The sequence below is a fragment of the Pagrus major genome, chromosome 16 (genome assembly GCF_040436345.1).
Source record: "Pagrus major chromosome 16, Pma_NU_1.0".
Taxonomy (NCBI): Eukaryota; Metazoa; Chordata; class Actinopteri; order Spariformes; family Sparidae; genus Pagrus; species Pagrus major.
The window spans coordinates 23,485,431-23,510,127 of NC_133230.1; the positions used below are offsets into that span (position 1 = coordinate 23,485,431).

The 24,697-nt window shown below is 42.5% G+C and overlaps 2 protein-coding genes across 7 annotated transcripts in view; one reads left to right on the forward strand and one right to left on the reverse strand.

Moving 5' to 3' along the window:
- The first annotated feature begins 248 nt into the window (after positions 1-248).
- LOC141010860 (zinc finger protein DPF3-like) lies at positions 249-19,864 on the forward strand. Its single transcript, XM_073483993.1, has 10 exons — positions 249-280; positions 8,261-8,421; positions 9,181-9,288; positions 11,584-11,711; positions 13,195-13,333; positions 14,446-14,487; positions 15,038-15,178; positions 16,234-16,347; positions 16,464-17,267; positions 17,925-19,864. The coding sequence occupies exons 1-9, from the start codon at positions 249-251 to the stop codon at positions 16,622-16,624; spliced, it is 1,026 nt and encodes a 341-aa protein (XP_073340094.1). The 3' UTR covers positions 16,625-17,267; positions 17,925-19,864.
- Positions 19,865-23,311: 3,447 nt separating this feature from the next.
- Positions 23,312-24,697, reverse strand: part of LOC141010859 (regulator of G-protein signaling 6) — a 36,289-nt gene continuing 34,903 nt past the window's right edge. For 3 of the 6 annotated variants that reach the window (XM_073483992.1, XM_073483991.1, XM_073483988.1), the window contains one exon: positions 23,312-23,362. In XM_073483992.1, the coding sequence (XP_073340093.1) occupies positions 23,312-23,362 (51 nt within the window). Of the gene's footprint in view, positions 23,363-24,168; positions 24,229-24,697 lie in introns of all 6 variants that reach the window. The other 3 variants (XM_073483990.1, XM_073483987.1, XM_073483986.1) reach the window with 2 other exon arrangements.

Genomic DNA, 24,697 nt, shown 5'->3' on the forward strand with positions numbered 1-24,697 from the left:
CACTTGACATGTATCCAACCTCCTGTACGGGTCTCTTTAAAAAGTGCTGTTATTCTGTTAGTGCACAATATAAATACAAGGGAAAACCCTTTAAAATAATTTTGACAGTTTAGCCCATAAAGCCACGCCCCGTTCGCGTATGCCGCAGATGTATTGGTCCACGAATTCACCCCGAGCTGCGATTGGTCCGTTCCTGTAGGTTTCCCTCAGAACTGCAAGACGCCGATATTGCGTTACACTGTAGCAAAATGGCGGCTGTCATTCAGAATCCACTAAAAGCGTAAGTAATTTAGACATTTAGGAAATTTGTGAAGAATTACTTTGCTGCCAACTTGTGCGTTAAAACTGTCCGCTCGTGCATGTGATTTCCAGCCGTGTGCATGTGACAGATTAAGCTGTCCCAAATTCATTTTGTGTACTTCTTGCATGCCAAAGTAGCCTCGTATACTTCTTTTATTCCACGAGATTTTTTTCTAACATTTAGTCTTGAACGTGCTCGCGAAGGCTGCCTGACATTTCGACTGCACGGGAAGAGCTTTTCTTCCCCTCCACACGGTCACACATTCAACACGGAGAGAGTGTCGTCTTTCCTGGGCTGTGCATTTATTTGAAAACTGTCGACAACGTGCCTCAGCGGCCGCTCCGGATAATTAAAAGCCGATTTTCTTCGTGCTCGGTTGGGCACAGCGGCGGCTTTATCGTCTGACACGGCGAAAAGTCGCTCATAGTTGGTTGTGAATTGTCGACATGTCAACTTTGGCTCCTCCGAGCGCAGACGTGGTCAGGACCCGGTAAAGCAAAGGGAGGAGGCATTTTGTATTTGCATGCTCGCTGGCGAAATCGACAAAAAGTGACAGCAATTTGAGTCGGCCGCTGGAAACGGACTGTCACCCTGCGGCCAAATAGCCCGTGCAATGGTCGTTTTTATCGCTTAACTTGAAAGCAATGCTCCACCTTTTTCTCCCATTTCTCCCTTTGTTCTTTCTGTATTGTTTCCCCCTGCTTAACACGTTACTGTAAGTTGGGCGCTATCAGCCTCCTGCCTCTTGTCATGTCTGCGTGTTAAAACTAGATAACAACATGGCATTTCTTTGACACGCACGCCGAGCTGGACGTGACAGGAGCGTCCAGCCTGTATCGATGTGTGTTTTCTTCTCACCATCATGGCTCGGTTGGGACCGTGGAGGTAGAGAGCAGGCGCTCCACTGTGCCTTTAAGTGGAGGAGTGCTGGAGATTAGCTTGGTCCAGGATCCTGGGCCCATCTGTCAGAGAGATGCTCCGACAGAGAGGAAGTGTTGGGCACAGGCAGGAGAACCATCTGCTCCTCCATATAGGTACCCTGGCACCTCCGTGGACCGTAAAGCGCAGGGAGTGGACCACACAGCACCTTGCACGTCACCCACACTGTTGCCATTGTTGTTGTGGCATTGTTACTACAGCTAGGGGAGGATGTAGAATGATGCTTATGATACCTGCTGATTGTCCTCTTGAAACTATTATTTTTTTGTGTGCATGTGCTGGAGAATAGTTGCCTATAATAATTAATTTAACAGACTCGGGGGATGAATCGTGGGCAAAGACAGTAGGGATAGACCGATTATAGGGGCAGATATTCTGCATTTTTCTGATTATCTGTGTTATTTGTGTCTGATTGCAGGGGAAAAAATATTTGAAAAATGTGCTACTTTGGCTCTGATGCCGCATCCTACCCCTGTCTTTAGTCACCATCTCTGCTGTCTTACTCAATGTCCTGCCCACAACACTATCTGACTGGTTACTAGGGTTGCAACGGTATGAGATTTTCACAGATCGATAACCATCTCAGAAAATGTCATAGTGTTATGGTATGTGGTATGAACAGCGATGGAAAAATGAAAACGGCGGGGGTGTTTTTGGTTCAACGAACACTTGAAATATATGCAGTTAAAATAAAACTGCTAATACAGAAGAATTCGATATCGGCGATATAGGAAATGTACACAGTATGATAACGGTACATTTCTTTTTTGAAACCTTGAAACTGGTACATAGCTGCAACCCTATTGGTTACACATCACAAGCAATAGCCTATCAACACTGAATGATCTGAATCTGCAAAGTAGCTAGGGATGGGACAATAAAAGATTTTGCCCCGAGATAAAAAAATTCACAGTAAGTTGATTCGTTAATCATGAATATCCTCACATGAATGACTTGACGGAGTTGTCCAGCTAGCTGACGTATGGTCCTATATTTGCTTCCTGACTTATTTTGAGTTGCCTAAGCTTGTCACCATGGCTGAAGGCTTGGCTTGCACATCATATTCCGCACAAAAACAATATATCAGATGTGTGTAAATACTACAAACTAAAAAAATGACAGGCAGATGCGGTTACCACCATTTATTCCTCCTCTATTTGTACAGGACCACATGATTTATGATTAGTTATTCAAGACTCTTTGATTGTTGATGAGGGTTCTCAGTCATCCAGGTCATGGTAATTCTAAGTGCTGTATTGTAGGCAACTGGACTTGTTTCAGTTTCTTGAAGACGTTGCATCTCTCATCCAAGAAGCTTCTTCAGTTCTAACTAACTGGAGGGGGGTTGCAGGCTTTTAATCCCTGTGTGGGAGTGTCCTCACAGAGTCATTAAGGACACGTGTGAGCTCTGAGTTTCAGAATCGTTGGTGCCACTTGTGGGCCGTTGACCCAGCCGGCCTTCATGTGGGTTGCTAGGGCTAGGTGAAGCCCAGGTGTGAATGGTTGTTAAGCTGTCTGGGGAAAGAACTCAGTGCTGCATTTTAGGTGGGTGATAAGTAATGTCGTAGGCCACCTCCTCTGTTCACAGACGGTCGTCCCAGTTTGACATAGACAGATTTTTTAACTCCTCTTTCAAACCATCTGTCTTCTCTGGACAAGATGTTCACATTGTTGTCCCCAAAGGAATGATTTTTCTCCTTCACATGTAAGTGGACAGCAGAGTCTTGACCTGAGGAGTTGGCCCTCCTGTGTTGTGCCATTCGTTTATGGAGAGGTTGTTTTGTCTCCCTAATGTGCAAATCTGTGCCGTCCTGGCTGCATTGAACAGCATAAACTACATTACTCTGGGTTTTGTTAGGTTTGAAGTGAACCGGGATATGATGTTTATTGAAGGTTCCTCCTGAGTTTCTCAGATGAGACTCTTTTGATTGTTTTCTCACAACAGAACACGTGTGTCCCATCTGTGATGCAATACAAATATTTGTTTCTAAACAAAATGTAAGGTTAAAGTGATTACAATATGTTAAAGTGCAATTTTAATTTATTTTTTTAAAGTTGTGAGAACATTTTGATGATTTTCAGGATAGTATTGTGAATCACAATTATGTTGGACAGGGTAGTCATTACATCAAATTTTAATATCGTCCTATGCCTCGTAACTAATAGCAATATTATTGTATAAATGTAGAGCAGTGAAACTATAAAATAGCAGAAAATGGAAAAACTCAAGTAAAGTACCTGAAAATTGAACATAAGAACATTACTTGAGTATATCGTAGCTTACAATCCATTACTGGTTAATCTATTTTGACAATAAGTCTTTCATTTTTTATGCAAATGTTTATTGACAAATATCGGTAATCAGTCTCTTTGATTACTGATAATAATTATCCACATTGGCCCTGAAAAAATCCTATTGGTTTCCCTAAAAGACAAGCTGCACAGTCATTGCATGTTCATGATGCTCCGGACGGTGGCTAAATGCAAATTTTGTGTTGAATCTGTATTTATGCTCTAGTCGACTGAGCGTGTTTGCACTTTTCATGAAATGCCCTGCTTCACAGTTTCGCTGGGCTCCACTGGGAATTGCCCAATACAATCACAGCCACCTGAACAGCTCAGTGAAGCACTTGATGCTAAAGTGGTCAGTGTAAATGTTTAATGAATGATCAGCTTCCTTGCAGCTCCTTCCATTCTCTCATCATGTGTCTGTGTATTTTTTCACAAGAGCGGGATCATTATTGGAAAGCACATTTCATTATTACCTTTGTTGGATTGTTTCCCTCTCTTGTGTCCCAACCAGCTTTAGTTTGCGTCTGTTGTCAGGCTGCTGTTTCATCTCGGCGCCGTTTTAGCATTCTGATGTGGAATGTCTCCTTGCCATAAACTGTGCTTAATGAAGTGTTTCAATGTGCTATAATTAGCCTCTGTCTTGGGTTTCTGACTTCATTTCACACGTTTGTCAGATTATAATTAGTCACACTTGACACTAATTGGATGTCGCTCCCGTGGACCAGTTTGACCTTTTTTTTGTATTAAGATGATTCACTTTAGGGAAATGAAATGCCGGTTTGACTTTGTTGGGGAGATGTGGAGGGATGAAGCTGCAGCGGCAATGTGCAAGCCCGTGCACGTCTGCATGTGAGGTCCGTCCCTCCTCTGAGCATGGGAGGACGGTAATCTCCAGAATCTGCTGATTAAAATGGAGTCTGGAATATTTGATTAATAAAGAAGCTCATAAAGCTGCTCATTAAAATTTTAGCCACAGCTGGAGCTTTCTGTGGGTCAGACACATCCTCCATCCTCCCCCATCGTCAGCTACCTTGTCACTGGTGTTGAGTAGACTTTGAGTGAGTCAGGCCTGCTGTTTATTGGCACTGCAGTGTGGAGGTGTATGGTCTGGTTTTGCTCCTGCCCTCAACCAGACTGTGTTGTTCTGATTGGTGTAATCAGAGGTTGTTGTCAGGATGCAGTCACTGTGTAGGCCCACCTCCTCCTCCTCCTCTTCCTCCTCCACCTCCTCCTCCTCCTCTCTTGTTATGTGGTAGCTCTAGCTTCCTGTGCAGTGCACCTGCAAATGTGAGAAGCCTCCTGATCACAGCAGCTGAAGAGCTTGAAGTTGTGTTTTTTAAGATCTGACTTTTCATTAATTCTTCATGCAACTCAGATCTGTTGAGTTCTGGACCGTGTTGGAGTTTGGTCTTGAATGCAGATCATTGTGCCTCTCTAAAGCCACTCTCCTGCAAACTGTAGCTTGTCGTCAGATATGCAAAATGAGTGTTGACACATGCTCACATTACCGTCGCAGCCATGTGACACGGCAAACCGTTGACAGGAACACACTGATAGCGGAGGCCCCACTGGCCACAAGATTTGCTTTTGTTCCTCGCCCTCATGCATACACTCACCTTCTCTATTCAACTGGAAGATATTGAGGATGTGTAGCACATACCTCTGTCTGAGGCACCTTTTTAAGCCAGGGTGTGTTTGTTCTTCTGCCACTTCTGGGTGATGTATTGTGTACAATGCAACCTGAGTTAAAGCTAATAACAAGGCGGATGAGGAGCTTATGGCAACAAAGAACAATCTTAAATGCAATTTTGTGTTTTAATGGTGCAGATGGAGAAATTCTTAGGCTAGTTTAAGTCTGGCTAATAGTTCTAGTAGGGGACACAAATTTTAAGCAATTTCTTTAAATTATTTAAATGATCAGTTTTGACATTATGACAACTGATTGTTTTTAATCCGTTAAATTCTTGATGGTGGCCTTTGGGGCGTTATGAAATTAATAAAAATACATTACAGTTTAGATTGTGGAAAAATAATATGTTTTTGCAACCAGACATTGTTTAGCTGTGACCACAAGCCAGAATGTAAGAACCACTGATCTGAAATGCTTAACTTGGAGGTGAAACTGAAAGTGAATGCGCTTGAAATTGTGGTAATCATTCCTCACTGCACAGGAAACTGTGTGCACGCATTCATGGTAATTACGGTGGGTCAAAGTTGAATAAGGAAGCTGCTCTGTAAACCGTGCTGGTCGTTTACAGCTGACAGACTAATTCAATTCAACTGAATTTCAGATTGCTCTTGTTTTTTGCCCCGTCTGACTTCTTTTTTAGCGATCAGTATAAAGTGATCATAATTAATAGGAATGGTGGCGAAACTATAAAAATTGTAGTTGTAAAAGTTTGCGATAAGGTAGAATTATTCTTAAACCATTTTCAGATTTTAAAGGACGGTGCAAAAACACGTGCCTTTAAAAAAAAAAAAAAAAAAGATAGGGTAGGGGTGTTTTGTGTGTGTGTGTCAGCGTGACACTCTCCACCTCGTGTGACAGCGTTGGTGGTGTGGGTCTTGTCACTCATTACAAGTGTCAGAAAGATCTCTCACCTAAGCCAGTGCACCTGCTGCTCGGGGCTGCGGGGGCCACTGATGGAGAGCTTGTCGTTACGCAGACAGCCAGCACCCGCCACAAGACTTTCACCACTTATTTGCTCTCTCTCGCTCTCTCTCACTCTCCCCCCTCCATGTTTCGCTCCAGACTGATCAGCATCCTCTCTTGGTTTCTTCACCTCGTGTAACTGCTCGGGAGCATTTACAGCTGGCGTGCTTTTAGTAAATTGATATGTCACACTGCGTCGCAATCACATTACGAACGGCAGTGAAGCCAACAGGTTCGTTTGACGGGGATTGACTGTACGCTCGGCGCACATATGGTATAGATCCGAGAGGAGCAATTTAGACATATCACTACACAGCTGTGTGTCGTTATTTTTTACGAGCCAAGTATTTATCTTTTAAAAAGAAATCCTTGATCAAGCTACTGGTGAACATGTCAAACCTCTGATCTTTATGGCCAATCTGTTTTGAGTACGTCTCTGTGTGATTCCTCTTGTAAAAATTCCTGCATCTTAAAGGGTGAGAAAGTGCCAGTGCATGCCAGAAATTGGTGTTTTCTTTGCTTTGTATGCACTGAAAAACACTGTAGGACATCTTTACAAGAGAGATGGTAGTAGTGATGTGAGTATTACCTGCAATAAAGCTGCTATCTTGTAACACCAGTAAGGAAAAACAAAGTCCCACAGTTATTAGACATGATCTGCTTGTTAGCTTTCGACCTTCCTTTCTCACCGTCATGCCTTTTTGAACCCCCTGTCTTGTTGTTTTTATTCCTCTCTTTGTCTTTCTCACACCTCTCCACCCCTGCACTCGCTCTGTACCTGTGACTGTTTACTCTTCTCAGTATCACACACCGACACGAAGCCTCCCTTTCCCAGAAGCCTCACACACACACACACATACACACACAGACACACACACTGTGGCTTTGTCTGAACCGCAGAGCTGTGGGCTTTGTGCGGGACAGCATTCCTAACACGGCTGTTCATTTGCTGGACGTCGTCTCAACGAGGGAGTAAAGACGAAAGGGAAGGAGGGCAGAGCAGGATCTGGAAGACAAATTGGGCTCCTCCACCTCCTCCACCTTCTAGTTTAAGATTCCAGGCTCGACTCGCAGCCCCTCAGCTCATTAGTTTCACTTCAAAATGGCCGTCTTCCTAATGTTGTAATTGAGAACACGTGGAGGAACTTCATTACGCTGATGTGGAGATGTTCATACGAGAAGAGTCAGGAGCTATTATTTGCCCTGTTCAACCTGTGATATAACAGCAGACTGTGGAAATCACATACAAACTACTTTGCCATGATTTCAGAGTTGCAGCATTTACCCCCATCTTTGATATAGTCAAATTAGAACCTGCCCTTGTGCTAGGCACTCTGCTGAGATTAATTAAGTAGGCTAATTACCATACCAGGCGTGTGGCAGCGATTGAGGGCTTGAATGTGAAGTATCCTCCCCCATTTCACTCTGAATATTAACAGTGAAACCCTGAGGGACTGCCAAAATCTCAGTGGTGCTAAGAAAAGTGGAACTAAAGTGTTAGTCTGAGCTGCTCGCCGACTTCACATCAGACCCCAGCCTCCATGTCGACGGGATAAACTAAACTCGGTCAGCGCCACCGTAGCTCACAGCCCATCTAGAATCAGATAAGACAAAGAGCCCACAGAGGTAATAATACGTTTAACTTGAGGAGTGGGAGCAGCAGCGTCGTGTCGTAACTGGGTTGCATTGTGTTTTTTCTCTCTGCAAATTCTTCCCGATGGCAAGCTGGAAGAGGAGAGAGAAGCTCAGCTGTCAGTTTGAGTCGTGCATTGAACAACGCTGATAAGAAGTTTGAACAGACGTTAACGGCATTATGTGGGTTGAGGAGAGTTTCTGAGGGACTTGCATACAAATCTCGTATCTGCTTCAGCTTACTGATTTAATGATCTATAGCCGGCAGAGCAACAGGCCATTATGGAGGCATTCGTACATGATAAAAAGGCTCATCTCCATATCAGAGATTCTGCAAATATGTTCACATCACGGTTATTCTCCCAAAGCAGCTGCCCCATGAGCGGCTCAGCTGTGTAAACCATGTCACCCAGTGTCACTGACCTGACGTTACCCCCCTGCAGGTTGGGCGACCAGTTCTATAAGGAGGCCATTGAGCAGTGCCGCAGCTACAATGCCCGCCTGTGTGCTGAACGCAGCGTCCGCCTGCCATTCCTGGACTCACAAACCGGCGTGGCCCAGAACAACTGCTACATCTGGATGGAACGACACCACCGCAGCCCCGGTGGGCAAACACACACACACACACACACACACACACATACACACACACACACACACACACACACACACACATGCATACAAAGAATGTTTTATGTTTAGGTTAAGAGTATTTTTGTCCATTAAGCTGAAAATGGCGTCTGTTTGTTTGTGATGAAAAGGTATTAACTAGGATTGGAAATAAAGATCATTTGATTATTTGTCGATAAATACATTAATTTAAAAGTCGGGTACTTTGGCTTTGATGCAGCATCCAGCATCTGTAGTCAACACTCTTTGGTCTCACGCAGTGTCACTGGGTCGGATTGCCCGCAAAATCATAACATTACCACTAAATGTTGATAGCTTTAGCATTTTCGATAAAATTACTATTACCAGTCAGATCTGTCAGCTGTTGGCCATCCTAGGTGTATAAACAATACTCAAACAAAGTGTACTTTGTTTCACCATTGATATATTAGTTCAGTAGTTTAGTTTAGTACAGCTGTGTTTGAAAAAGAAAAATTATTGTTGTTAAAAATATGTTACACTACATGAGGCGGTGGTGCTCATACCCCTTTTGTCCACAGGCATGGCTGTAGACTTGTTAGTCTTGTTAGTCTATGTAAATCTCAACGTAGAATCTGTAATAAAACAAACAAAAAATTAATATAATGAATGTTATAACCTGACTCTTTTCTTATCTGGGAAGTGTTTTTATTTTATAAAAATAATAGTTTCAGTTGAAACTCTTGTTTGCATCTTCACAACTGTTATTGTACAGGCGTCGCAGCCGGGCAGATGTACACATACCCCGCCCGCTGCTGGAGGAAGAAGAGACGGCTGCACAACGCCACAGATCCACGTCTGGGCATCTACGGACTCCATCTCGGTGAGACCCTGCAGCCTCTTCTCCTCAAACCACCTGCCCGTCACTTTCTCCTCCTCTCAGTTTCCCCTCCCACTCAGCCTCCCGTCCACCGCCCGACTCCCACCCACCTCCTCCACCTCCTTCAGCTCATGTGATTACTGGTGATGATCTGGAATAATCTAGCTAAAAGCATATCGCTCTGTCTCAGCGCAGCGAGCAGAACAGGCTGCCAGTCATTTTTCAGAGGATGAAATGTGTCTGTGTTCACCCCGGCTGGTAAACTTGTTTTGCGAGAAGTAGAACATGTAATTAGATTTACCACTGCTGGGAGCAGCGAGACAGAGTTCGGCCACTGAAGACAGTATTTAATAAATGTTATGGAATAGAGTTTGGCCTTCTCTGCTGCTCACTCAACACATTTACCTTCTCCTCGATCTTATTTTCTCCTCACCACCTCCCTTGCTGATGGATTTTGTCTCTTTCTCTCTGGCAACTCTTTCATCTCTCCATCTCTCCCCGTTGTTGGCCGTGCAGTCTGTGAGCATTTTGTCGCCAGTCTTCTTTAGCTCAAGTAGTCCATTCTGTGCCCAAGGCTTGCATACCCAGTGGGATGTTACACTACCCTCAGGAATGAACATGACAAAAGAGGGAATCTCACACAGAAACATTGTGTTACACCTTTCTCTTTCTAGTAGTTTCTATAAAAGGCTGTGACAAATCAGTTATGTTTTGATAGAGATCTCCAAGATCGTGATGCCTTTAGTTCAAATTTAATTTCTGCAGTGCACGCTGAAGGACAAATGCTTGGGAAGTTGAGAGAGAGAGAGAGAGCGGGCGTGGAAAGAGAAAGCAAGATGGAGTGATAGCATATGAACCAAGTCTTTGTTTCCCAAACACATCCCATTGTCGCCTATTGTTTTCCACTGAGCTTGCGTTCGCTGAGACCCCGCCGCCACCACCCTGCTGTCCCTTCCCTTCTCCAGCAAAAGCGGAGTGCATGTGCTGTCTGCGAGCGCCCAGCGGAGGGGAAATGTACCCTGATTTAACCTGGCGTCTCTTATACGGAGCACGTTGTGCAGCTGGCCAGAGGTGGCCAGCACAGGGCAGCAGAGTCTGTCTCGCTACCTCGGCTGGCTGTCTAACTGATGGTGTGCTAGAGACTGGGGCTGCATGCAGAATCAGCTCCCTGCTGCAGGCTGCTGCCGGCTCTATTTTTAGCCCCCCAGCTCCCATGGGTTGAGAGGGAGGGAGGGAGGGGAGGGGGGGGGGGGGGGGGGGGGGGGGTCTGTCTCGTCGCGGAGAGTTGAAAGTCAACGTGTGCAGACACAATGGTGAGGGGCTGCCGCCGCATGGTGGAGAGGCCCATTTTGGAGGAGCGCGTTGTATCTGCTCCTCACGCCTACTTCCTATATCTGCCTCTTGCCTATGCAGTCTTCTGTTGCTTCAGCACTCCACGTTCAATATTCTGCAAAAGTCTGTCTGGTGGGCGCAATGGTGAGATGAAGGGCTCATAGAAAGCTTGAGTCAGGGGGCTTTGAAGTGTGTCCTCTTTTCAACCATGCACAAAGCAACTGGATGACCACGAAGCTGACTGTGTAGAGGAGATTGTGTAAATAAGATCCTGCAGATCCAAGTGACTATCAAAGCTTTTGTTTGTACTGCTTTGTCTGCTCAACCTGCTCGCCTCCTACACTGTTTGTTTAGATCTTGAGCTCGCTGTAGGAGGAGATAACTGCATGATGTGTTCGGGGGTTAACGTGACAAGCCACTTAACTGCATTGTACCTCGGAGATTCCTGTGGACAAAGTCATCCCAGCTTCTGCATAGTGCAGCATTACTGAGAGCTCATCAATGACAATGCACTCTCGCTCAGAGTGACATGTACATTTTTTCAGCAATATAGTGCTGCGAAAATAGTTGTGATGACACATTGTGTAGCAGACAAAGAGAAAATAGATGACAGCCGCTATAGCAAACAAATGCCTCAGCAATTTGCCACATGCTGTTATTAGAACTAGAGTGGAGGAGACAATACATGTGAAATGTGCTGATAGAAATCTGCTCACAGAGTACAGAGATTGTAGCACTGATGCTTCTTGTCACAATTACAGCTCTTGATGGTGATTCAGGGGATGTAACACACTGCAGCTCATTCATCATCAGCAGTAAACAGGTCCCATTACTTTGATTTTACACCTGTGGAACTATTATCTAAAGTGAGCAATAGACGGATGTTTTCATGCACTTTGAAGTATGAACACTGAGCTGGTATTTTGATGATTCATCACGTGCTGCCTTGTTTTTGTCTTTATGCAGAAGGTGGCCTCATGTCCAAGGACACCTTGCCCACACAGAGCACCACGCTGGAGGCGCTGCTACGAGGAGAGGGGCTAGACAAGAGGAACAACTCTAAGAATGACGAGGAAAGCCTGCTGGAGATCCAGGTGGGTTCAGTCAGAAAGGTCTGAAACACCCACTGTATGCATTTATTTGACACAATACTATAAAAAAAAATACAGTATCGATGTTTGATACTACATCAAAGAAATGACACAACATTGAAGGTAGAAAATTTTATATTTTTGATAATGGTAAATATAATATGGCTTGTGTCCTTGTGTGTTAAGCACAACCGTATCAAAGTTAATGGTGCAATATGTAAGAATTGGCATCCTAAACTTAAAAAATAGGGGGGCAGAATATCACCAGAGTAACAAGCTTACTGCTTCGAACTGTAACTGCTCTTAGTTAGTTAGCTCAGTTAGCCGTGCAGCTAGCAGTGCAGATTGGGAGCTCAGAGCATCGGGGCAGTTTTAGCATTTAGACTGCTAGCATAGGAGCTTTAGACTGGGCGGGCCAGGGCTAGCTGGTTAGCATGCTAACTTCACTAGATACCTCTGCAACACAATTTATAGACAGCATATTGTCATAAAGTGAACTGTTATTTCTTTACATTCTGTTGATAATTTTGCTAAAAGTCTTACATATCACACCTTTAATTTACTTCTGACTATTATCAGATGAGTGAGAGAGAGGAGGCAGGCCTATGTGGGCCTGACAGTATGTGTGTCAACTCGCTGTTGCAGAGAAGAGAGAGCGAGAAAGTGCAGCTGGTATGGGTGTATCGATACTACAGAAAAAAATCGTAATGAAACAGTTTCAGATATTCAGAATCGATATGTATTGGTATTGCAATACCTTTGACAACGTGTGTGTGTGTGTGTGTGTGTGTGTGTGTGTGTGTGTGTGTGTGTGTGTGTGTGTATTTGTTGCTGTGGTTTTAGAGAGTCAGCCAAACGTTTAAAATGTAAATGTTCAGCGATATCACTCAAACGACTGAGGGCCCTGGCACTGAGAGTGAAGTGTTGCGCCCCAACAGGGCAACTTGCCAAGTTTTTCCAGCTGACCTGCAGGGCTCATTAGCTGGCTGCTGTCTCACTGAGAGGCATTTTGGACAAGTAACTTTGAATTCCCATTAACTGATTATTATATATGATAGTGATTCTCACATTAAAGCGGAAAACAAATATGAAACTTAATTAGCTCTATTGTCAAAAGCAGTTACGCCTTCTGCCAAATATACATGTGTACACATGTATATTTACAAGAAGAGAGGGCTTAGAGCATAACAGCTTATTTCTCCTCTCTTCATGCTCCTGGTACTAAACAAATGACTACAATAAAGTAACTGTCTCCATCCTGTAAGCAGCTGTCTGAGCTGTAAACATTTCATTATTAAACAGATGTTTACACCAATAGAGAACATGCACTACAACTGTCAAAAACACCCAGATATTGTGTTGAGAACTGAGAAATAGATTTTCTTTCCGCTCTGTTGCTGCCGCGCAGTGTGTTTTCAACAAACTGCTACATTAATCAGAGATGAGGAATGAACTGTTTTTTCCTCCCTGTCTCTTTGTGTCTCAGAGGGTTCTGGAGGCAGACGCAGCAGAAGACGCTTTCAACGATGATGACGACTACGAGGTGGACACTCCCAAGAGGAGACATCGGGGCAAAGGAAGAGTAAGCGACAACATAGACTCCAGCTGTCATGTTTCAAATTTAAGTTGCACAGTAGTCGAGGCAAAGAATTTTAGTTTCTTTTGACAATCTAGTTTCTATAAAACATAGTGTAAACATTAGGGATGTTATGATTTTGATTCTAAATTGAACATCGATAGAAATGTGCTTTCAATTGTAATCACCAAATTAAAACATAGTATCTTTTTATCATGTGCTGAGTGAGCACTTGGTGTCCAAGCTTTCTCTAATCCACAGATTGTCTCTTTGGCCAGCTGACCCCTCTCTCTCTCTCTCTCTCTCACACACACACACACACACACACACACACACACACACACACACACACACACACACACAACACCCCCATCACCACTTTAACCCTTCAAATCCCCCAACAGGGGCCTCCCATCAGGGATACGCGGGTCAGAGCTTCAGCTGAGCCCAGAGCTCAGTGCTCCTTCCAGGGAAAAGTTGGGTTTCCACTTGGGGTCTAATGCTAGGTCTATTTTTAAGTGTCATATCAAAATATTTTAAATTTAAATTTTTTTATTTTTTGTGTTATATATATATATATAGTGTTTCATAAACACTTAAAAGTTCCTCGTAGTCACTTTATTCAACAGTGTATTTTACATATTAAACACTATGGATTCAAGTACAAAACATATATTGTGGTATTCTGCCCGGGCAGGTTGTATAAAAATAAAAAATATTTTGTTTATTTTTATTACTCAAACCGAGCAATTGATTATGCGAATAGTTGTCAATTAAATGGCTGATAGCTAATGGATTAATTAATTAAATGATCTTTGAGCATTTTGACTTAATAAGTCTAAACAAATGAGGCCCAGAGTCCGACTTGTCCTCGTCTTACTTATTAGCTTTGTACTGTATATTGTATCAACAAGTAATTCCAAAATAGCGTCCGCACTTCAGTTGACTCGCTGTAACTCAATCACCAACACAGTTTGTTGAGATGGAAGATGAAACAAGGTAAACAAGTGTCACTGTAGCCTCCAGTATTCCTGTACATGCAAGTTGCATGTGGAAAGTGCAGGTAGGAGGGTATTGGATTTTACTCTTTCTGTTGTGACTCGTGTTGAAAGACACATGCTCATGCTGTTCTCTCTTCGCTCTGCGTCTTCTCTGTTTCAGACAGATACAAACAAAAGCAGAACTCAAAATCTTCGACCTCAGGTACCTCGGTTTGTTGACTTTTTTCAAACAGTAGTTTTTAGGGTATTTGTTTTGATAGATTGTCGAGTGGTTGTTTCGCAAGTGCAGTGATTATTGATTTAGGCCCCTATATCATCTTACTTTTCTCAAGCTGAAAAGTGTCCTGGGTGCTGGGAGACATGGTTATTATGTTGTCTGTGTTTGTGTTTTATTTGACTGACTATTGTAATCAGACTGGAAAGTGCTTCCTTTTGTCCCCTTTTGGACTGAGACTGGAATTGCTACCTCCATGAAATGCCATGAGTCTGTTTATTTTTCAATCATTGACTCAAAAAACTCTCTGTAGATATTTTTAGTTCATTGCTTTATAATGTAGAGACATGACCACCTCACCAGACACCCATCCAGGTGTTCGACTGATTTTTGTAGGCCTCGTTATCGAAGTCTTTTTTCTGAACAAATGGTCAGAAAAGGAAACAAACATCCTGCATTTGGAAATGTTGTGTTGCCAAAAATAATTTTTATGCAAGCAGTTATAGTAGTAGGACTGAACATCTGCTGTCTGTTGCAGTCTGTGCGAAGCGCTACAGGAACCGTACGGGACTAAGCTACCACTACACTCATTCCCACCTGGCAGAGGAGGACAGAGCCGGAGAGAGAAGCACTGTGGCGTCCAGATCCCCCTCTGCACAACCGACTGACAGACACAAACGTAAGAAGTCAAAGTGTTACACCTCTAACAAATCATAACCTTTGGTTTCATCAAACAAACCATCACTTACCATAACATACCATGTGTATATGTCCCACTTGAATGTCCTGCTGACAGTTTGGATTTTAAGTCTGATTTAGTCTTTGATTAGATTTAGCTTTTGTAAAATCATTCTTTTTTTGTTTATTCGTATTTTTTTGAGAATTAGCTTTTAATAGACCAAATGTCTTTTTTTTTCTCAAACAAAATCCTCAATTTGAATAAAAATGATTCATCGGATTAAATGGAGCGTCGAGCGAATTATCTTTTCTAATGAAATGACTTCAGTAATTTACTAGAAGATGAAAATGAAAATGTTTTTGAAAGGCATAAATGGACTGAAGCAGAATAATCAGCTTTTTTTTTATAATTCTGGAAATGATTACAACGATCTTTCATCATTAATTTTGACTTTTGGAAATGTTTGTATCACATGAGTTGACACAATCATATATATATATACATATATATAATATAAATATATAAATATATAATATATATATATATATATATATATATATATATATATATATATATATATATATATATATATATATATATATAATATAATATAAATATATATATATATACACAAATAGTATTATACTAATAATATAGTGATAATATAGATATGATAATATAGAGTATAGCCTAATGTGAAACAGAATGAATAGACATGCAAAAAAAAAAAGCATTTGGTTATTCATTATGAACTGAGCTTCATACTATTTGATACATGCTCATTGTAGCAAACTGCTCTTTTCAGGATAAGCACAAACCAGAAGAATACAGGACAAAAGCACATTACATTCAAACTACAGAGAGAATCCACAATAAACTAATTAATATCTATACAAACAATGCTTCAATACAAGATTAAAGGTCAAATAAAGGAAATGATTTTATATACTTAAATTAATCATGTTTCATTTATATTGAGCAGACTAAGCTACAATAGATGCATTAAGTATTGTGCTTAAGTCTGACCTGTCCGACCTTTTCAAATGTCCTTGTAGGTCCAAAGGCTCCAGGTGGGACCAGCATTCCCAACAACTACTGTAATAAATGCCAGGGCTCGAATAAGAAAACGGGTAAAGCGGGGCCTCCATATGCAGCCTGCCGATGCACAAGTGAGTCCATATACACCAAAGTGTAAAATACATTGCGGAAGAACAAGCGAGTGTCCATTACTGTGTGGACGCTCACTTGTTTACCCATCACCTGACTCTGATCTTCTCCCATCCAGCTGACCGTGGGGAAGAGAAGGAAGACGGGACTTTTACTGGAGCAGAGGAGCTGTTCGGCACCACCTCGGAGAGCGACACCTCCACCTTCCACGGCTTTGAGGACGACGAGCTGGAGGAGCCCGCCACAAACAGCAACGGAATATCCAACCGACACAGATAGAGAGAACCTTTTAGATTTGAAGAGACAATTTTTTTTTATATGGATTAACCTCTGGCAAAAATCTGCTGCTTCTTTTTCAATGTTTTTTTTTTTTTTTTTTTTTGTTTGCAGAAAGCACAAAGTGATCATTTCAGGACAGAAATGCAAGTGGTATTTTATCTACTGAACATTGTTGAATAATTTATGAACACCTTTTTATATATAAATATATATATTAACTTTTAAGGCAATGAGCAACTGTCAGTGTTTCTTGACAAGTGAACTTGGTCTCCATGCAAAACAGAAGATGTTTTTGGAGTGTTTTTTTTCCCCCTCACTGGAGCAGAAGGAGCATAAACGTTCTGAACAAAAAAAAAACACTGGAGACATTTGAACAACTGAAACATTTAAAGGCATGAATGATACAGTCCGTTGGGGAGATGATTGAATGTCATTGCAGACCAATACTTGAGCTACTGGACGTTTTTTGAATCAGTAGTGGCTGTGACGATGAAGGTCTCTTCTTCTGCTCTAACTCTGGATTAAACTTGTGTGAAAATGAAGGAACCGATGGAAGGACTGCTACAGGCTACTGGAAATGTTTGGAGATGAAGAAACCTATAGATATAATCTTTAGAAAAATAGGGGACTAAACAAATGAAAGGTAAGAAACAGATTTGTTGTTTTTTGTTGTTTTGTAGAAAGATTAGAAAGCAGATGAAGCAATTCTGCAAGGGATTGACCGTTTAGACTTCCATCACATTCTGTTTTATTCATGTTTTGAAACGGCATCCCAACATTTTTGGAGTCAGGGTTGTATACTTACTGGAATCTTTCACTCGCCCTCTTTTTAAAGCCACACAAGCTGCAATAATCGAACATAATGCTAGTTCTTAGCCATGTTAGCTGCTCTAGGGATGGCAATGTCTCAGTCAGTCCCCATTTTCCTGAATCCTGATAACTTTCGAGAGCCACTGATGTTCCCTCTTGCACTCTCAGTAGGTCACCATTTCAATTTGTCCAGTATTGATTTATGACCAACTAGCTGCAAAACCAATGACATTCCCATCATCCTCAGCTGTACTGTGCTTTGTGTTTAGTGCTAACCAGCAAATGTTAGCATGCTAACATGCTAAGCTAAGATGGTGAACTATTTCCTGCTGAACTTCAGAATGCCTGCATGCTGAAATTGGCATTTAGCTCAAAGCAGCTCTGTCACGTCGCTTGTAGAGCCTCACAGGGCTGCTGCCACGGCTGGGGACTCTTAATCAAACATATAATGTGTGAGTCTAACCCATGTTGTCTGTCTTAAACACTGTAGGAGCAATCGGCACATTGGCATGTGGCCCAGGAGCGGGGGTGACCAGTGAAGAAAAGGATTTTACTCTAAGAAACTAATGAGCCTTCATGTCGCTCCCGATTTTGGGCCTAAAATAACTGAAATGGATGAACAGACATCCAACACGTCTACAGGCCATGTGGCTTAATTGAAGCAACTGCTCCCTCGACGATATGTATCGATCCCCTCTGAACATTTGAAATGTGAGTAGATCCAGCTTGGTTTCGTCCCCTTTTTTTCTGCACTGTGCTGGAGCTCCACTGGACTATGGGAACACTAAAGGCCAGGCCTTTTTTTTGGACTGTTTGTGCCCCAGCGGGAGCATTTGGGGCCCCGGCGGCCCAGCCTGCCCACTCCTGCTCTGTGACTGTGTGTCTGCTGCGTGATCCGATGTGACACTAAGACGTCATTATCCTCATCACTGTGCCAGCCTGCCGCTCTGCACTGGAAACCAGCTCTGACAGCCATGACCCTCCAACCTGATTGGACCAGTGACCCCCTGACCCCCAGCCATAGAGATGGTGCTCAAATCCACCACTATTACATGCAGACCTCTGGACTACTGTATGAATACCCTGACATGGTTTATCTCTCTGCTTCTGTCTCTTCTCTGTCTCTTTTTGCTCTTTATTTCCTGGGCCTCTCTGACTCAAATGCGTCGCAGTAATGTTTTTTTTCTTTGTTGTATAATATTTCTATGTTTTGATCTCTTCAGAGTTTAATAAGTATGACTTCTTGGGTTTGTTCAGACTGTATTGATACCTCTGTCCTGATCAGGTGCACAATAGCCACAACTACTCAGGCATCTTTTCATTTCCTCTGCTGTTGATTGTTCAGCCACGCAGCCCTGATTCATGTGATTGTATTCAGTCGGCACGGAGGGACAATAACACCACACAAGGATCCCATTCTAATCGGCTCCCAGGAGGGAAGTCGGGACGCTGTAGGAAAACATCGCAATAACAACCTTCAACTTCTGTCCGCTGATTTTTTGCAAAACCTTCTCCTCTTTCTGTTCAAATCATCTCAGACGCATTGGGAAACAATATTGTTGCTAGAGAGACACAAATCTTCCCAGATCCACATACTTAGCAAGAAGTGAAATCTGTATCTGTGACATTTCCGTTGAGTGCTTTAGAGGGCCTAATTGCTTTATGACATTTAGAAGGTGCTTGAAGTCTTGTATCAAAAAGCCTTTTAGGGTACATAGGTTGCACACTGTGTAAAATGTCTGTGTCCTTCCATGTAATTATTCAGTATCGCTGCAAACTAATAATAGCCACTCCATTTTGAAGCATTAATCCTATGTGTCTGGTATGACTTGGGTATGTGCTTGTGCATCCACACCATATGTCTTCACTTCCCTCAGGGACCCTCCACACAGCAGTTTATCTCCTCCGGACAAAGAATGGACGCGAGACTTGTCAATTATCTCATCTTCTCTTGTGTGGTGTTTCCACAGTAGAAAAAAAAAATGGGTCATTGTGTCTTTTATCTTCCAAAGTCATGCCAGTAAGTGAAAGCATGCGTCATCAATCATAAACCTGCTTATTAATGTTACCTGCCGTATATACAAACAGGCCTGGCGTTGGCGCAGTTCTGAACAAAAAGGAGAAGCTCCTGAAATGCAAAAGTCAGTGATGTCCGCTTCGACTTACGTGTCACCAATCATTGAATAGCCTGTATACCTCGTCAAAGACACAGCAATAGGCCCCTGGTACTCTCTTGTCATGCCTGCCGGGGGGGTGGAGAGGGACGATCGGGGTGGGAATGGAGCCAAGAGGAGATGAAATGGACACGACTGGGCGTTTGTTTCATCCTCAGCTGTAAATACGAGTCGAGATGGAAAGAATGAAGAAGTCTTTGTTTGTTAAACTATTTTTATTGTTCTGAAAAAAAATAAAGAAAAAAAATAAAGAATGGATGGTGATGCTTGATGCTATTATTTCCTCTCTTTTTCTTTTTTCTTCTCTGAGAAAGACCAGGGGTCATTTTTGACAAGGCAGCTGATAAGCAGAAGAATCCGAGACTGGATCGATAGGTTGGAGTGACCCTCAGACTCTGTGAGCAGACGGAGAGGGGGAAAAACAGCACTTTGGTTTGTGAGAGCAGTGGAAACTCTGGACTAGAAATAAGAACAAGATAACAAAAAAAGGCTCAGACACAGGGAGCTCTTATTGATCGGTAGGGGCTGCTTGAGCCATCACAAGTAAGTTGGCAGAACTCAAAGTATGAGCAATAGAGTCTGCCTACAGAGAGGGCGATTTATGATTAGCAGTGTATGGGCTCTGAGTGTTAGCTGCAGGTATAAAGTAGGACGTCTTAAAGGTGCAAAATCGGATCTCCTAAAGAATGCCGCATCCTAGATTTCCAAGGCACAAGGCTTTCTGTTTTAAATGTGTCCAAACCCAAACTGAGGTATTTTTTTCAGACTTGTCAAAGCTTTAAGAGCCACAGGCGGAATTATACAACCGCTTCCGTGCCAGCTCTAGCCCCACCTTGAGGTGTTCTCTGAAACGTATCAAGACTATTGGATGAAATGCCATGAAACTGGGTGTAGTCCCTCTCTAGATTTATTATAATAACTCTGGTGAACCCTTAACTTTTCAGTTAGCGCCATCATCAGGTCAAATTTGTTCAACATTTTGAACCGCTCATGGCCAAATACCTGCAAAAATAAAGACAGTCTGGCATGTGTTGTCATGCTAATATACTAAACTAAGAAGGCCAAACTGCCACTGATCCAAAAATCAATCAGAGTATAGAGTATAAGTAGATCAGAAATTCTGAGTGTGTGGAGCGCCTTGGTAGCCAGGGCTCGACATCGCAACAGTTTGGTTCCAGCCTGACCTTTGTTGCATATCATACCCCTCTCGCTTTCCTGTTGCCTGTCTGCCTCTTTACTATTATTCTCCAGTACAGCAAAAAATGTCAAGCTTTGAAGCCATAAAAAATAGCCAGAATAAAACCAAAAAATGTTTTATGATTGACATTCACACATACCATAATATCCCTGTAGCCTTGTGTTGTTATCCACCAGATAAAGGCAAAGCCAGTTTGCATCAGGACCTGACTCAAGGCATCAGATCTCAGCTGACACAGACAAAAGACTTCTTTTGATTCGTGACACAAAACAGCAAGAAAAGAGCGACACACACACACACACACACACACACAGCAGACAGGTCCAGAGTGTTTATTATTTGGTACTCATGGATAGATAGCAGGTGCTTGAGTGTTTTGGAGTGCCAGTAGTTATCTTGCTGATTGAGAAACTAAAAGCACAAAATGCCCTGAATATGTTACATGCATAGTAATGTGCCCATATCATAATAAAGTGTGCTTTTGGATAAATGAAATGTAGCCGATTTACAAGGACAATGCACCCTGTACATAGTGTCATTGTGTTTGTGCTGAGAATAACATTTGGTACATCGACTCGAGTTAAGCATCTCTCTCTACCTTATAATCAAGAGGTTATTGGTTTATGATAATAATGATGGTTATTAATATGACCTGTACAGTGCATTGCAACGACTCTAATAATAGAAAATGATAGATGATTGACTCGTTCAGCAGTGTGGTCTGTAAATGTAGCAGTCAGTGGCCTCATGGGGGAGCTGTGAGGCTAAAATCTCCTCAGTCCGGGCACTTTCCGTCTGCAGAAGAAGTATGAAGCCACAGTGGAGCACAGAGGCCTTTCATGTTCAGTGTGCGGCACCCATGATGGGTCAAATAGTGTCCCCAGTTGCATTTCAGGGCTTTGATGTCCGTTCACTGAGGAGTGTCGCTCCACTTCCAGGGCTTTTCCACCAACTGTTTGCTGTCTTTGGAGAGTCAAGCCACTCCATTTATGGTCCAATAACATGCACCATTTTTCCTCATAGTCATCAAAACACATGACGATTATTAGATGGAGAGTCACGGCATACACTTTGCCAAACAAAAGTGAATAGCTTTCATTGTTTTCAGAAAACGAACGATGACATATTCATGCAGTAAAAAAGCAACAAAACATAAATGATCCCATATTGGGCTGCAGGCCTTGAAATGAGACTAGTTTTGACATCATGATATCCTTCGATATGAAGTGAACACAGCTTGATACAGTCTTGTAACACTCTGTTGTCTGGTCCTGTGGTTTAACCACCACTAGATGGACCCATGGCACTGGAAATTTTTAAAAACTACACTACAGTAGGAGCCCATAAAGCACATGGAGGCTATATCATATATGACTGTGCACACTAGAGCTGTGACTAAAGTAAATCCTCAAATTACTGTGATTCACACAACCATGTGGGCTATTGTTTGTGTCGAAGCTTCTCAGTTACTCACACACACTTTTAGGCATTGAATCATTTGAATGTACAGCATGATCATTTTGGACCTTGAAGTCTGGGAAGTTGTGAAAGCAGGGAGTCAATTGGAGCCATCCTCGCCACACGTCACATTACAAAGCACTGTTGTCGAAACACACACTAATCCTCAACAAAGACATTTGGGTGAGACATGCGACGACGTTGCAGTGTGAATGCTACATTAAGCCCTTATGCCAGATTTTGGAATGTAATGAAGCATGAGAAACCATACCATCAAAAATCGGTGAACTTATGGGACAACAAAACAACTTTGTATTCTTGAATACCGCCAAAATTACGTTCACTATTTAACCGTCATGTCGTGTACTTTATAAGGAACAGATAGAAATTTCAAGGATATAAAAGAGGTTGGATATATTTCTAAAAAAGGAAAAAAAAAATGGTCTCACAATTTATTTATTGCTGGCTGCCTGCAAAAAAACTGTAGATTTGTGTCTGTTGATGTGCTTCTTTGACCATTCAGCAGTTGTGTCTGAGTCAGGACTGGCCCCGGCTGTTTCAGGACAACTAAACCACTAGTTAATTCACTGCAAATATTGTGGCAAATGTAAATGTTGTTTATTTTTACATTTTTTATCAAAGAATGTTGTTGCAATACCAGATATGTGCTTTTAATACACAATAAACCTTTTATATAAAACAAAATCAAAACAATATAAACTGATCAGCTTAGTCAACAACGTGCCTCGCCACCGGTTTGCCGACTAAGTGATGAAAAGAGGGCAGCCCTAGTCTGAATGTGCTTATACTGTATGCTGCATGCCATGTGTTGTGTTGGCTGAGGTTCCCCTTGTCAGCATCGTCTGTTCGGGGCGTTCACCCCCCGTACGCCCGGTGCTGCACCACCAGTATGGCAGCAGCAGCAGTCCTCGGAGCGGCGTCTGAGAGCCTCCACAGCAGCTCCACTGTCTGTGCCCCCGCCCCGGCCCCTGTGTGGCGGTCACCCCCCCAACAGGGTCTGGCTGTGCCCCTGCAGCACAGGCTGTGTCAGGATGACTGCATCAGGCCTGTCAGGCGCTTGCCCGTCAATGACTTGCCCTGAAAGGTCAATGAAAAAACATTACTAAACAGAGATGCTGACAGTCAGAGTACTTTAGGTAGCACTTTATATTAAAGCCCTTGTAATAAGCAATAGTTAATAGTTAATAAGGCCCTTATAAGTCCTTATTAGATGCTTATTAACATAAAAAAATGTATGTGTTAATAATAGCCTCATAAACATGTTAATTGTTAGATTATAAGACATTCAAAATCACTATAAGAAACTTTTTACCAGTTTTAAGACACATGAACTTTAATAAAAACCTTATTAGCATAGCATAGCAGCCCGGGTTCAATTCCAGCTTGGAGCCATTGCTGCCTGTCTTGCATTCAACAAAATGCCAAGAAGTAGCAGTTTTGAAACACCAGCAGTGGCCCCTAGCTCATTTGAGTTTGAGACCCCTGCTTTAAGATGTCTATAAACCATTAACAAGTTTCCTTTAAGTGCTTATAACTGTCTTTTAATATAAAATCAATGTGTTTATGATGCTTTTATTAACACATAAAGCTTATTAAAACCAATAAGCATCTTAACTTATAAGAGCCTTATTGCATTTTAATCAACACTTATTACAAGGACCTAAAGCGTTACTCTACTTTACAAATCACACAACACAAGGTGCTATTTTTAAAATCTACAATGCTTGGTTGGACTAGGTGTCATCTTTTTCACAAATACACATCCTATTACATGTACAAAGAGCCATAACAGAGTGTAATATGGTTATAATTGCAAAAGCCACTGATAGTGAGCCAGCCAGTGTGGTTTGTGATATGATCAGCCCCAGCTCCAAATGACTTACCACACTGCGGGTGAACTTCTCCAAGGAGGTGCGGCGGCCCTGCTCAGTGTCTGCTGGCTGCTGTTTTGGGAGGGGGGGAAGCAGGGTGAGTGTTTGGGTCAGGTACGGGTGTTGACGGGGGGTGGGGGTCAGGGGGTGATGTAGTTAGTGAGGGGAAAAAAGGGGGCCAGGCATTGCAAAAATGAGGGCCGGGGACAATGTGGGAGTTGCAGTTTTTTTTTTTTAATTAGGAAATGGAGTGGGGGTCAGTGACAGGCCAGCAGGAGGAGCAGTGTTCAAACGGGAGAGGGCAGAAAGGCTAGCATGAACAGAGGTAGCTGTGATTTGCTGGAAAGCTCCATATTACACAGTAACAGCTAAATGACTGTTTGTTTAGCTGTGCAAGTCTAAAAAGCTAACACTTATAGCATAGGAAGGAGAAAAATCACACTATATTAGGATACACACATAAACTAGTTGCTTATTTGCATGTATATTAGTAGAGTATCGGCTATTTTTTTAAGTCATTATAAAGGTCTTATTAATGCCA